This window comes from Netta rufina, assembly GCF_964035555.1.
Source record: "Netta rufina genome assembly, chromosome: 2".
NCBI lineage: Eukaryota > Metazoa > Chordata > Aves > Anseriformes > Anatidae > Netta > Netta rufina.
This window is the reverse complement of record NC_140124.1, coordinates 105,023,913-105,038,883: the sequence shown is the minus strand read 5'-3', so window position 1 is coordinate 105,038,883 and position 14,971 is coordinate 105,023,913. Positions and strand designations below refer to the sequence as shown.

Here is a 14,971-nt window from a genome sequence, read left to right as displayed (position 1 = left end):
GGCATTTTGGAATTTGAATGGTACTCTAGAATTCATATTACACTGAAAAGTCCTAAATTAACTTTAAGTCCTATGATCTTAATTAAGAATTTTATAACTGATCTAAAACATGCTAAATCTTGTGTTTACAGTCTACATAGAACTACATAAAATTGGCAGGGATGTGCCATCAAGAATAGCTGTCAATGTCTTTGTAGGACTTAATAGTAATGACTGACATGAATTGCAATAGCAAAATCTCTTTTGGGAAAGAGTCATTCATTACAAAAAAATGATCAGGGTATTTACTGGAAGAGTCATTTAGAGATTCAGAGGAAATGAAAAAAATAAAAAAAAAATAAAAAAAAAGAAAAAGAAAGAAAGATGACCATAGTTGTGAAGCAGCATAACAGGAAGACAACTCATTAAATCCTGTATACAATAGATATTGTACTGAGAGGACCAAAGATTATTTCACTTCCCAATGTACCTACCGCACCTGAGCAAACATCAAGTGATTTCAGCACAAGACTCACTTGGCAAATATGGAAATACAGTTTCACATCTCAGCTTCAAAAAGCTGTTAGGTATATAAGCCAAATGCAAAAGAGAAGGGAACTCACAGGCAGAATTTAGTGGTTTGGCCTGAGATGCTTAAACATGGTGTTTTAGTGAAAAGGAAATAGGAAGAGTCGGGTTATGACTACAAGGCACAATTCAGTACAAACTCTAAATGAGCTACTGCAGGTATGTGAAGCTGCATAGCACCCATATGCAGTAATTCCTGGACTAAGAAATATACACATTGTACCATTATCCATCTTGCTGAGAAGCACAATAAATAGCCCAACTGGAATGCTGTGGTTATTGCAGTATTGCCTCAGCTCTTATAGATGTAGCCTGTGTACTTTTCTAGTACTGCTCTATAGAGCCACAGATTACTGGGATGAACAGGAGAATAGAATATCTAACCTACAACAGAATCCAAAATTGCTTGACTTCTTTCATCTTACAAAACAAGCAACCAAGAAATAAATCTTTTCTCCCAAAATATCAGGGAAATAAATGCTGGACAAGGAAAGAATATATTGAATCAAAAGAGCACACGAACTAAAAGGGTTATAATGCAGTTATGAATACATGTACAACCTAAATTAGAGGTTTTCTAACCACCAGAAAAACAAAATTATAGAACATGACTGTGCCAAGAGCAATGGGATGAAGAAAAACTGCCCTGTGTTCAAGATGGTGCTTCCAGCCTTCCAGAGGGAATTGTATGATACAGCTGCCTGGAACACTAGGAGAGTCAATTCAGATCCCTTCTTGAATTGTGTTATTCATCACTTAGAATGTCCAAAGGAAACAATATCCCAGTATTTTGCTCTCCTGGCTGACAGCATTGTACCTCAACACTCAGAACTGAGGACTGTTAGGAGGGCAAACCAGTAAGCCCAATGAAGAGCTGCCACAGGAATAATTTCATCACACATCTGTCCTCTTTCTAACCAAATCAGGACAGGTGCATGCTAAACAGGACAGGTTTCATGCTGAACAGGCTAACAGCATTTGGTAAAACGTAACATATTGCACTATACAACATTATGTTGCTGAAGCACTGTTGTAGTGTAATTGCATATTTGCGTTAAGACTTATCCAAAGACATGTGCATCAAACAAGAAGCTAATGTAACTTGTAAACTTTTGACCCCTGTTAAGATAAGATGCATTTGAGTCGTTACTGAGGGAGGCAGCTGGGTAAGGTCTGGCAAACTTCACTACTACAAACACTGCAAGCATAGTGATAAGGGAACCTCACCTACTGTCTTTAAACCACAGAAATAAGGTATTAAATCTTACTCACACCACGTTCGAAGCACACTAAGACTAACTGGTTCTGGACCAGTTCTCCAGAGGTCAAAGCTGAAGAAATACTTCTAATGTCTATAATGTTTATAATAATATTTTATTATTATTGTAACATTTATAATTTTTATTAGAAAAGGTGAGCTAATGCTATAGTAAATAGAAATGGCAATGAAAAAGAAAAAAAAAAGACAAGGTAAAGAGGAAAAAAATAAAAAACAAATGAGGTGTCATCAGGAAGCTAAAAGAATCCCAAAAGTTCCTTTCCTATCTGAAAAATTATTTTTCCCTCTTTTCTCACTTGTAGCATTTTCTGCAATAGCTGGAATGCTTATTTACTGTCTCTGAAGAAAAGCAAATAGTGAAGGAGCAGATGTAGCATACAGGAGATGTCTAGGGAAGTTATGGACATAGGGCTCCATGTCACTGAGAGCTAATCAAGGCAGGTGAATGTTTGATTCTGATAAAATAAAGTTACATTAAGATAAATACAAAGCAATAAATAACCTCAATAAAACTATGCTCATCCCAGGAAAATAGGATGATCATCATCTAAACAGGGTGATGGGCCCCACTGTAAAAAGTTCAAAGGAGACCTGCAGGCACAAAAAATAGTGAGGCATCAGCAATTACAAGGAATGGGACATAAGATCTTTCTTAAAATTGTGCCCTAGTCTGAACTAGTTCTTCATATTACACAGGATGTTCAGGTAGATGATGCACTAGTAGATTCACCCAATCTAACAGTCTCTGAGTCTAACAAAGAATGAAATAATGCCATCATTCAGATCAACAATAAACCTTGCCTGTAATGCTGAGGCATTGATATTACCTGTAGCTCAAGAGGATATTGCAGAACTACATCTGTTTCAGAGAACAAATAATGAAAATGACCAAAGAAATGTAAAAAAAAAAAAAAAAAAGTACAGGGATTGCTTACCTTTTAAAGAAAAAAAATATGTCAGATAATAAATAATTTAATTTTTCTTATACCATCTCACCTTGTTTTACAACATGTAATACAAGGGATGTTCTATAAAATTAAAGGGTGTTAAATTTAAAAGAAAATCAGAGAGGAGTTATTAAATCATTGAAGTCTTTGCTTCATGATGCTACCTAAGCCAAGAAATTAATGAGGTTTTAAAAGGGACTGGATAATTATATGTTTAACAAGATTATCCAGAGTAGCTATAATTAACAATAAAATTTTTGGAAGGGATATGAAACCACATGTTTTAGGATTAAAGCCAGTCTCTTACTAGGAGAGATCAGGATAAATTGCAATGTCAGAGATGGGGAAAACAGGTTATCTCTTATCTGCTTATTGTGGTTACCCACAAGGTATCAGCTATTTCCTGTACAGCAAGGACACTGGTCTAAATGGGCAAGTTTTAGACTTTGAAGTCCTTGTACAAAGCATGGAACATGTGTAGCTCTCAGAGCTTGCCTATACATATCGCAGTACATATCGCAGTTGCACTGTGAGACCTGGATCAAGAGAGCTCTCAACGTACTACGTGCCTGATGTAGGCGTAGGACAAATAGCCCTAGCCTCTCAGTCTACTGCTTAGAAAGACAAAGTTGGAAAACAGCATTATGACTGTCCCTGTTTGCCAAGGGACACAGAAGCTGAGATGAAGTAATAGGCTCAAGGACACAAAACAAGTTTGTGGCTGAAGTGAGAATCTCCCAATTCCAGCCCAAGCCAAGCTCTCCTCATGTTCTTCCCACAATTTAGTTTATTTTAAAACAATTTCCTCTAGGTATTTTTTTCTTTTTCTTTTTGAGGTCCCAAACAAATTTCTGTCTTCCACAGAAAAGGAGAGGGGCGAAGGCTTTGGGATCATGCTAGCCTCAGATTATGGAATGAAGTCTAGACCCAGCGGTCCCCTTTACTTTCTAGAAGAGCGTGGATGAGAAACAAGCTTGAACAGGCAAGGCAGCAAGTGCCATGGAAGAAGCTGCACTGAATACTACATCTGTTTATTTCAATTAAGATCAACACCTCTTGTAAAGCTGAAGTTATGCAATCTCACTAGGATTTTTTTTTTCCCTGTCACTTATGATATCAGGCAATTCATCCACGGTCTCGAGAAAAAGCTACTTCCTTTCTAATACCTATCAGACTGTATATACTGAATCTGCATTTTGGCATATAAGCCACCATCTGCACCAAATCAAAAATGTCATACTTTCAGCTGCAGCTGGGAGTTGACTGTTCTCTCTCATTTTCTTTCACCTTTTACACCTCGTGACTGGCATTGTGCTTTTCGGCATTTGCAATCCGGGCCTGTCTCCAGCTGAATTCACCTGCTTTAAATTTTCTGAGCCCTAATAAAAAAGGCCTGCAGACACGTTTGCTCCAAGTGTGCAACCATTTAGGGTGGTAATGAGTTGGACTGCAGCCTGGTATCTGGCAGACCTTCCTACTTCATGACTCACTGTTAATTAAAACCACACTCTTTGCTTATTCCTGGGATAGCGTTACTTACAAATAATTGAGAGTCTCTCACTGCCTTCCAACCTCCTCCCCCTAGTTCTGTTCTGTAGAATACACTTTTCTGGTGGAGATCTGTTTCCCTTAAAGTTAGATGCAGTATAATGAAGAAGGACATCCATTTTTCAATGAATCCTTGTTGTCCTTAATTTAGATTCTGATACTTTTTCTCATTTTGAGTTGCATCTTAACCTGTGAGCAATCCGATCCATTGTGCTCTGCAGCTGGTTTCTGGAGGCTACTGCCATGATAAAGTACAGCAAAGAGTCAAGTACCACAAACTGCTACTCAACTCCAGGATTTTTTTCTGCATATCCATGTAAAAACTGAGATGTGATGGATTCACACAGAGCTTTGAAAAGGTCACTTTCAGAAATACTAAAGCAATTATTTAAGGTTTTCTTATATGTTAATTTTGGAAGGAGTAGGAACACTACCCATTCTTCTTTTAATTTAGTCTGTTTCCAAAGTATTCCATGCTCCCCCAAACCGCAGAGGTCTGAGAATTGCTCAGGGTAAGAAATATCACACAAAAAGGTAAAGTTGTACAACAAATTCTCTGCTTTTGCTTGTAAGTCAGAGTGCTGATTTCTTAATGTACAGAACTACCCGTGGCGAGGCATCTGGCAACCTGAAAAGCCACCTCTCTTACAGTTCTGTTGAAACTGCTCAAATCAGCTGATGCATTCTTAACAAAATCTCATATCATGAATCTCTGATGAATGGTGGCAGGAACTCTCAGCAAAATCTCTTCAACTCTGGAATTGGCTGTAGCGTTGGTCTAATAAACCCAGGACTATTTCCCTTGGAGGCACAGTACCAAGCTCAACACTCCTCCTGAAGCGTTTGTTTGTAGGGCAGTTATTGCTGTAACTCATTTAGTGTTTGCTAATTCAATGGAGTTACAGCATCAGTACAGAGCCATGGCAATACACAGACACAGCCAGCTAATGCCAAAGTCAAAGAACTGATCAATTACTTTTGCCTTTTCCAGTGGACTTTACTAATGAAGAATTGAAAATTATCAAGTAAAACCCACATGATTTGGGCTCATTTCATACTATGCCAATATTTTCGAAAATTCAGACACTCAGCTGCATGTTCTGCATATGCATTAGGTTCCTTACAGTCAGCCCTGCCAATTCCTAGCGGATTCAGCTGCTTCTGCAGCCTTCTCCTAACTGGCAGAAAAGATTCCAGGATGTTATATGCAGACACCTACAAAGAGAAAGCTGAAGTTTGGAAAAATGTGTTTAATGGGTATTTAATTTTCCACTCTCCATTTCACTCTATTTTTAAAAAACAAGCAGTTTGTTCTGATGTAGATCCATCATTTCAGCTGTGAAGATCAGAATTTCTCAAAGCACTGGGGATCACCTCACATGACAGTAACTATTACATTTAAAAAAAAAAAAAAAAGAAGAATTTTTGGTGCCACTATATCTAAACACAGCTGCTGTGTTCACTAAATAATCTATAATACATACAGATCACAGAATATAAATAATATTTGCTGGGTTTTGATGTGAAGAAGTAAAATATATTTATGCAGATTTCCATCTGCCCAGCATAAGTATTTCTTTGCAGTCAAAGTTTTCTCTTTCTTCTCCCACACACTCTACCTTTGTGGAATATTCTGGCACATTTAATTGCACCAGTGGATTGCCTTGAGGTAGCTGCGAGTCTATGACCATCCAATTTAAAGCTGCCCTCTGTTCTGGGTGATCAGTGCTGGTTAGCTCAGTTTTTTCCTTGCATTCCAGGCAGAGTCTATTGAATGCAGCCTGGCAGCCAGAACCCATCTCCTCCAGGAGACTGAGCTCCCTTCTCCTACCCAGACTCTAGGCTCTGAACTAACCCAAAAGTGAGTATTTAAACATCATTGTCTAGATTCAGAGGAACCTCAGCGTGTCCTTTTGTCTTTCTTTTGAGTTTCTGCTATCAGATTACTCCTGTTTTATGCACATGCAAACATATTTTCTATCCATGAGATCAAGGGCTTCATAAAAGTCTCTCAGAGCCCACTTTGGTAAAAAGTAGCTCTTTTAAGAGAGAAAGACTGAACACAAAATGTGCCAATTAGCCACTCTTCTCAGTTCTTCAGGTGTCTGCTCTTATGGACGCAGCCCCAGATTCTTTTCTGCTGCTAAACCCATTCTGCACCGCCCCAGTGATAAAGCAGATTTAAAGCTAATAAAACTGGCTTCCCGGAGACAGGGCAAAACCTCATGTTTTCTGATCACACCAAAGTCTACGTATTCTCCAGTGTGTAGTTAAAAGGTGCAATCTTCAGGCAATTCTCAGATGTAAGGAGAGCCCATAAGAATTATAAGCAACCGAGTGTAAAGCACAGTCTTGACACTGATCTGTCTTGTGCTAGAAACCTGCCTAGCTGCTGGCAATATCACAGTCCAGACAACATAGCAACACACAGATTTTTGCCCCTCTCCAGTAGCACCAAAATGGGCAGTTGATCCCCTAAATGTTTTACCCACTTCAGAGAGCAATTTCTATTGGAAGTGAGCAACTTTTAACTGTCTCCCCTAGAACTTGAGTTTTGAGAGAAAAGAAAAAAAAACATTCCACCCATACGTAAAACAAGAGAGAAAATGAGACGCAAGACATGCTAGACAGTCTGATAAAAAACATGTTAAGAGTAGTAGTGCGAATCCCTCTGCACCCTGGGCTAAATTCCCACTGTGGCTTTTAATATTATAAAATTGTTTCCCTCTTTCTGTGGAATTTTCTGCATTCAGTGTCTCTGCCATTCTTCTTCTCACCAGCACGTCAACAGTTCCAGCTAAACCATTCGCAAAAATCATCATCAAGCTTATTCCACTGTTTGTATAACCACTGTTTTAGGTAACTTATTCCACAAATGTAATGCACAATCTCTCTTCTCTAAGAGAGTCATTTCTGATCATCACTCAAATGCTGCTGATATTCTTCAATACAGAGTTTGGAAATATGGATGCTATATAAGAAACTGAGCAATGTATGTAACAAAAACTTGTCAGAGGTGACCAGCAGCTCTGGTGAAAAAACACCTTGTGATCAACTGCTGTGATCATCTGTTCAATCAGAATAATTCGAAAACTCCAGTAGCAAATCTATCACTTTCCACATTCTGCTTTGTTTTCTCAAGACATTAACAACAGAAGCTTTTCCACTTCAAAATCAATTGTTTAGTTTCCTGAAAGTAAATTTACGTAGCATATGTCATGCTCACAAACCATTTCAGAATACAACTTGAACAAGAATACCAAAGCTCACTGTTAGCTATAAGCTGTACAGACAGACAGAAATGTGTATTTGATACCATTTCTTCATTTTCAAATTGCGTGTTGCATTGTGCTGCGTCCTCAGTTACTGGCTTCTGAACCATGCTGCGGCAGAGGAGCCATATTGTCAGGCTTGCAATGAACATCCCAATGTCTGGTACAAATAGTCTGATCACGTTGCCAGCATCTGCTCCTTTCACACTGTATGGGATGAAAAAAAAAAAAAAAAAAAAAGAACAACAAAGAAACATTTGTTACTTCTAATGACATTTTCAACTGGAACAGAAAGTTAGCTCAAGGCAAACAAAAACCCCCAAAACACAGTAATAAGAGTGCTGCAGAATACTGGAAATATGAAGAAGATCAAGGAACTTTAGACAAGCAGCAATTTTTGCTCTCCAGAAGTACAGAATAAAGGATTTTCCACTGAGAGTTCACATATTTTATTGATACTTAGTATTTTGATTAACACAAGTCTGAATCAATTTTGTGGTGAGCAACAGAGGAATGTCTTTCAAATACAACAGGAAACATTTTGGGTGAGTTCCTAGAAGATCCATGTGTGTTAATCACTATCCCTCTATTGCCACTCTTGGCACAGACAATAGCATCCAGCTCTACCAGGGTGGTCAAGCAAATACAAGATAGCATTCACATCACTCCTGAGGGGTGACGTGGTTGGGTCTGTAATGTTTAATATGCTTTATTATGTTACAACTTTAATATGTTAATATGTTTTATTCAACCAGACCTCTTGAATACCTCTCTTTTCCCCCAGTATTTAAGTATTAGCACTTAAGTACTAATATTTAAATGTTGAGAAAGAGTTAGGTCCCCATCTAGAAAAACTTCTCTAACATCTGCAAGACTGAATGACATGTATTTACAAAAGAAATTGCACTGCTTTGTTGTGTAGACTTAAATGTTTAGGCTGGGAAATATAGCTTTATGGGTCAGAATTTGGTTCACTGTTAAAATAGAGAACTTGGATTCAGATTTAGTGACACAATGAATAGTTTGTTAAGTTGCTACATGTGCTTACTGAACTATTAACTTTTATTAATGAAAGGATATAATTGTAATGATTTGAAAATATACAGCGTGTACCTGCCAATCATGAAGTTAACACAATTTAGATATGCAGTTGTGATTTTAACAGATTTTTTTAGGGCTTTATTTCTAATAATCAGTTCTGACAGGTGAAGCATCTGTATAGCTCCTTGGGTTTAGGTGAGGGAGCTAGGCTGGCTCTTCATAGCCTTGAAGCTGCCAAGGTATAAAACCTTGTTAAGTTGTCTTATAGATAGAAAAGAAGATATCCTCTTTGGCCTTTCTTTACCATAACGCTTTTAGACAAAAAGCTATGTGTGAAGGAGTTACCTGCGTCTGCTGCAATTAGCCAGCCTGCTAGCAGATCTGGAATATTTAAAATGCCTATTATGTGATCAGGACATGACCACTGTTTGGAACCTTGCTGTCTTGTTGGAATCTTTTTAATATAAATTAAAATCAATTCCTACTTTTTTTTTTTTTTTTTAACCATTACTACTGCTGACCGAGGTTTTTCCACTTCTGTGCATCTTGCCAAACAGTTTATGCCCAGATAAAGTAGGATAAAGTGACCAGAGGCTAGCTTTAATATTGTTTCAATAGGTAGGAATGACTGCATCATGGGAAGCAGTGACCAGTGTGCAGCTCAGTGGGATATTGCACTGTAGCACAACTACAAAACAGACTCTGAAGTACTACAGAATTGGTTCAAAACAGGAGAGGGAAAATTCAAGCTCTAGTTCTTTTTCTTCCCACGCTCAGAGCCAGACATAAAATAAACAGATAAGGTGCTAGCTAAGGAAAAATAATTAAGATTTGAAATTGCAACTCCTTGTAAAAGGAAAAGAAAGAAATTGCAATTGTGCAACCAGCAACTTTCTTCCTTGCATGCTTTTTGCTGTTGTAGATTAATTTGGAATGGTCATGCATGCTGTGACAGCTAAGTAGCTTCAAAATATTTCATTAATGGCATCAAGTAGTACTGAAGCAGGAAGAAAGAAAACAAAAAACAAACAAACAAACAAAAAAAAAACCTGGAAGGCTTGTAAAAGAATTAGGTGGCTAAGTCCTCACTGGACTGCTTGCACGTTTCCTGTGCTGCTGCTTCAAAAAATAAATGCTGTAGAGGCAACTGGTATGACAGGACAGCCAATCTGTTTAACATTACAGAACATGAAAGCTTGACATGTCAGCTCATTTTGCAGTGTTGTAGCTCTTATTGTCACTGAAGATTAGCTAGTCAAGGCACCGAGTTTGCACTTTCTGCTATGGCAGAAAGTAGTAAAAAATAAACTTTTAATAAACTAAACTCCCAACAACAATACACCCAGTATTCCCAACAACAAAAACTAATTATTTTCACTTATCCTTATTGCTATGCTGCAAACTGCCTATTAAGGCTATGTTCCTAAATATATCCCAATAGAATATGAATTCTTGATTCTGAAAAGTATCGCTTGGGCATTTTTTTTTAGAAAGAGTTAAAAAAACAAACAAACAAACAAAAAAAACCACATGAAACTAGTTTTAATTAGTGTAAGAATAGTATACATTTGCCAATCTTACGTTGAAAAAAGGATTGCGTATATGTAATACCCTTATAAAAAGGCTTTTCTGGTACACAGGTATGGAGTCCTGTCTTAAATTAATTTTGCATCATGTCTAAACTTAAGGCACAAATCCTCGGCTTCAACCATGCCCACATGAACAAGTATAAAGCCTTCAAAATCAGTGCTTTTGAGTTGCACCAGGTTCTCCTTCCTCACATTGTACTCCCATGGAGCCAGGCTGGGTCGTCCTCAGCGTCTCCTACTCCTGAGAACAAGGGGAGACCCCTGTGGGAGCACTGCTTCTGTCGTGGCTCACATTTCTTTCCACTAACCTAAACCAAGTGCCTCTGATTTTTCAAAATAAATCATTACGTATGTTGTTGTGAAAGATGTAATGTGCAGTTCAGGCTAGCAATAGAGAGGCTGAACAGTGACACTTAACCACAGAACAGGGAGAAATTCTGCACATGAATAGCTCATTCACTAAAACCATTCACAAATGTATACTGTCCCCATCTCCCCATGAAAAGGAAAACAAATTGACCTCAGTGTGATAATTAGAAAGGAAACAAAAGATCACTTGAAAATAAAGAAATGTATATTCTTCTATAAAGCAGAAAAATAAACTGTTTCATTCAACCCTAAGCGATTTGCTCCCCAGTTCTTCACAGCAACAGCTAAAACAAAAATCAGTTATTCCCACTTGTTATCTCTGGCAGTACAAAAAAGAATGGTAAATACTGCAATCATTCCACAAACATTTCTCACTTTATTTGCGTATTCACACATGGTCATATTTTGCATTTGATAACAGCCTATGCATTGTGCCCTTCCCTCCAAAGAAGGCTCTCTAGTGATGAAGTTAAACCAGAAACACAGGAAACCTATTCAGGAGGATCTCCTAGAGAAACAGCTTTTTAAAATCACTGCAAGAATCACAGTATACAATGAACTGGTCATAGCCCTTGATCTACAGCTATTACAACATCATTTATTCACCTAAACTACATAATTTAGCTATATGGCAAGTTTAATTGCAATAGATACCTTTGACTGAAACTTATAACTCAGACATATGTTCTGAAACGTAATATGAAATGTCATACAATAATCTGCAGTTCCAGAATGGTTTTCTCCCTCTTTTGTTCTTTCTTACTGTGTGCAAAGAAAACAGTACCAACCCACCCCCCCCCCAAAACGAACAAACAAACAAAAAAACACCACCAAAAAAAAATAAATAAAAATAACCAGAAAAAGTAGAGATTTGAAATGTTTTTCTACCTTCTCTTGATCAAGTAAAACATATTGCACACAATTTTTAAGACAGGGGACTACAACTATGGGTTGCAAGAGTTTCTCTGTTAACAAAAATCAATTTTATGGAACACAAGTGATTTTATGACTTTTGTATCACCGTGTGAAACTGATCTATCAAGTCAACAGATCCTTAATACTGTAGTTTCCTCAGTCTGTGTTCCCCTGGTGTTTTCACTCATATATTTTAAATTTAAACTACTTTAAGAAGACATCATCTCTATTTCCTCTGTTTATAAAGAATTTTTCCAGCACTGTGTGACCCTGGTCCACTTCTGAAGTTCTTTGGTTCTCAAGAAATAACTAGGCAAAATTTTCCTGTTCATCTGCAACAAGAATAGAGTTAGCTGTAGATATGCAGGATAAAACTGCATACATTCATTAGCAGTCAAACAAAACACAAATGCTGTGGAGAAAGTGCATTATTTGAACATTATATTTGCTGAATGCTTTAGAAATAGCATTCAAGTTTTTGAAAATAATATATTTTTTTCCCTTTCCAGAATAAGTATTTCTCACAAACAAGAATTATTAATTTTTCTACTGACTGCACAAAGCTTTGGTTAACAGTGAAGTGTTGATGTTACCTTATCTGGTCTGATTTCACTTCTTAAGAATAGTAGACACATTACCATCCTCATTATTTCAGATTCAGAGAATGAAAGCAGCAAACCACCAAAGCTATTAGAATTAAAACTGCAATGGCTTCAGTTGAAAAAAGTAAAGTGCATAGTAACTCATGTATAAAGCAGTATGAATAACACCATAGTGAAGAAAACAAACAAAATTCACACACAGAATGAAAAACAATGATCTTTGAACTTTAAATATTTAATATTTTATTACAAACAAACAGAAAAGTCCCAGGGAAAAATCCTATCGTAAACAGAACTCAAATTAATTCAGTATCAACAACATAACACAATGTTAAGCTTATGTTGAGTAATAACTCTAACAATGCCTCCTAACAAAGCTCTGTAAAAAGCCTGATTTTATACTGAATACTGAGTAAAACATGTATTTTTACATATTTTTCAACATAGTCTTACAAGTTCCTCCAAATTGTTATTCACTGCTTGCTATACAAACTTCCATTCAGTTCCCTTGGGGGTTTTCAATAGTACCTGACTGCTTTCTAATGAAGTGATTTCATAAAACTTGTTAGGTAACACTGTGTTAACAGGTGATAAACTACAGAAGAGATGCATAGATGATAATAATTTCCATTCATCTTGTTTGGTCACTGTGAGACACCTGGTATTTCAAAGCAGACCTAGTATATGAGTACTGCAGGCACCAATATATACATGCAGAGTACAATTCCCATGGGCTTCAGCTGCAACTGTAATCACATGGGTTGGAGGCAAACTAGGCCCAAGAATCACAGGCACTGTCCCCTAAAAATGTGGACAGGCAGCGTCACACAGGAGCTACGCTGTACTGTGAAGGAGCAGATTCAGTTGTTAATCCTCCATGTGATCCTAAAATAGTGGAAACTGAGGGTGCCAAAGGCTAGAAAACAGATTGCCTTAAAGATGTGCTTGCTGACCCTTGCTATTGGAAGTGGATCTTTGGGATGGCTGCAGCTGGGAATAAATTAAAGAGGCCCCTTGTCCTCTTTCCCTTTGATGAAATGTCTGCCTCTGTACTTACACTGCTTGGGAATTCAAACGGAACCTGTACACTTGCAAACTATATTCATGTTGGTGTGGCTTTTCCCTGATGGTTCAAATGACAAATTGGATCTGATACTGGTTCCAATGGCAACCTAGTTATGGCCCTCAGGGTCATATGCAGGCCGCACAAATTATGCAGGTTGCTGAGCACTGGTGGGTCTGCCTTTAGTTCTTTCCTTACCTCATGGTCATCCACAAACTGAAGTCAAGTTATAAACAAAGTACAAATTTACTGTCATATTAATATTAATGTCTATATGGCTGTACTTGACCATTCAATCTTACATTCCCTTACTGTGACTGCCAAATGCCGTATGCTTTACACAAAATACCTGAAGTTGCACTTTGACAGAACTTTGGTCATGCAACGTAAGAGAGTGGGAGGAAGAGGGAAGCAAAAATGCATAGAGAAGTACTTACAAAATATTTAGCATGCACTGACCTGCCCAACATACAAGTTCAAAGGGCTCCTGAAGCATTTCTAAAATATTAATTACTGCTTACAAACTATGTCTGCATGGATTCAAAACCCAAAAGTACACTTCACTTTCTCAGGACAAATACCCTGCAATGAAGAACACTTTCTGTATTGCAAAAGTGCTTAACCACGTATTAACCAAACATTTGCTTTCCAAACACTGCTATGCAGAGACAGCACAGCTATTTCAAACTAAAGGCACATGCCAAGATTTTGGTACTTCATTGCTTGCAGAAAACATTCAACATTAAAAAATTACGGATATGTGCAATATTTAAAAAGCTTGTTTATGCCAATTTTTCTTTTTGAAAGCATCCACTGTTTCTGGTTCTTCATTGATCTTCTAACAAAGGTCAAACTCCAGGTTGCCCAGTACAGCACACACAAGGCATAAAATTTAGCAGGGATTTAGCAGCTATCACGCAAAGCACTCACTTGTGCTACTGCCAGACTCGTGACAGTACAACATAAAGCTTGCTTTGCCCGTGTCCCACAGCTCCAAACGTGCAGCAAGACTGAGGTTGCACAGCCAAGGAGGAAGTGAGCACATTCTCATCCACACCCATGGCGCGGTGTGTGCCAACCCCCTTAACCGTGTGGAAATGACAAGCCAATCCACAGCATGAATTATTTCAGGTCAAAATGGGAATGTGATCCTGGATGGAGGCAGAGCCAAAGTGAGCAGGAATGCAGAGGACACCTCAGCTTTAGGGACATTTTGGTCTGAAATCTTTAAAGAGTTTCTTTTGCAAGTACATATACTTCTCAGTTGCTTCTCACTTATGCACATTTTGTATGTGGATTTGGCCAAAGCACTAATTCAGGATTCATTGATCACTGCAAAACATTCACAATTAAATCAGTCTGCCCACAATGCTCATAAATACTTGGTGAATGACAGCTAACTGTTTATATAAAGGCATACAGATATCCATATGTTCCACAACACTCCTGACAAAAAAAAAGTGCTGAAAAGAGTGAAGCAGGCTGACATTCCGTGATTATTTCAAAACATATTTGCTCCCTCTCTTAGCAGCTTTCACTGGTTGGAGTGCAAACAGATCATCATTTCCTACTACTTTTTATTTCATTCTACAGCCAGCATATAATATACTCACAGAAAATAAAAGACACATCTAAATTTTCCAGTCAGCTGCAGATATTTTCCCCAGTTATAGCAAGTGACACTGTAAATTACTGTCATTTTACAAAGCCAGATTATCCTCAGTACAAAGGAAAGACACGCAGCCACTAGGAAGTACCATGGTCCAAGCTGGAGTGCCC

At 37.8% G+C, this 14,971-nt stretch overlaps 1 protein-coding gene across 1 annotated transcript in view; it reads right to left on the bottom strand.

Moving 5' to 3' along the window:
* The window catches only part of PIEZO2 (piezo type mechanosensitive ion channel component 2), a gene marked incomplete at both ends in the record, with an annotated part of 307,245 nt that overhangs the window by 132,604 nt on the left and 159,670 nt on the right, over positions 1-14,971 (bottom strand). The window contains one exon of the mRNA XM_084281658.1: positions 7,658-7,820. Within this exon, the coding sequence (XP_084137784.1) occupies positions 7,658-7,820 (163 nt within the window). The remainder of the gene's footprint in view (positions 1-7,657; positions 7,821-14,971) is intronic.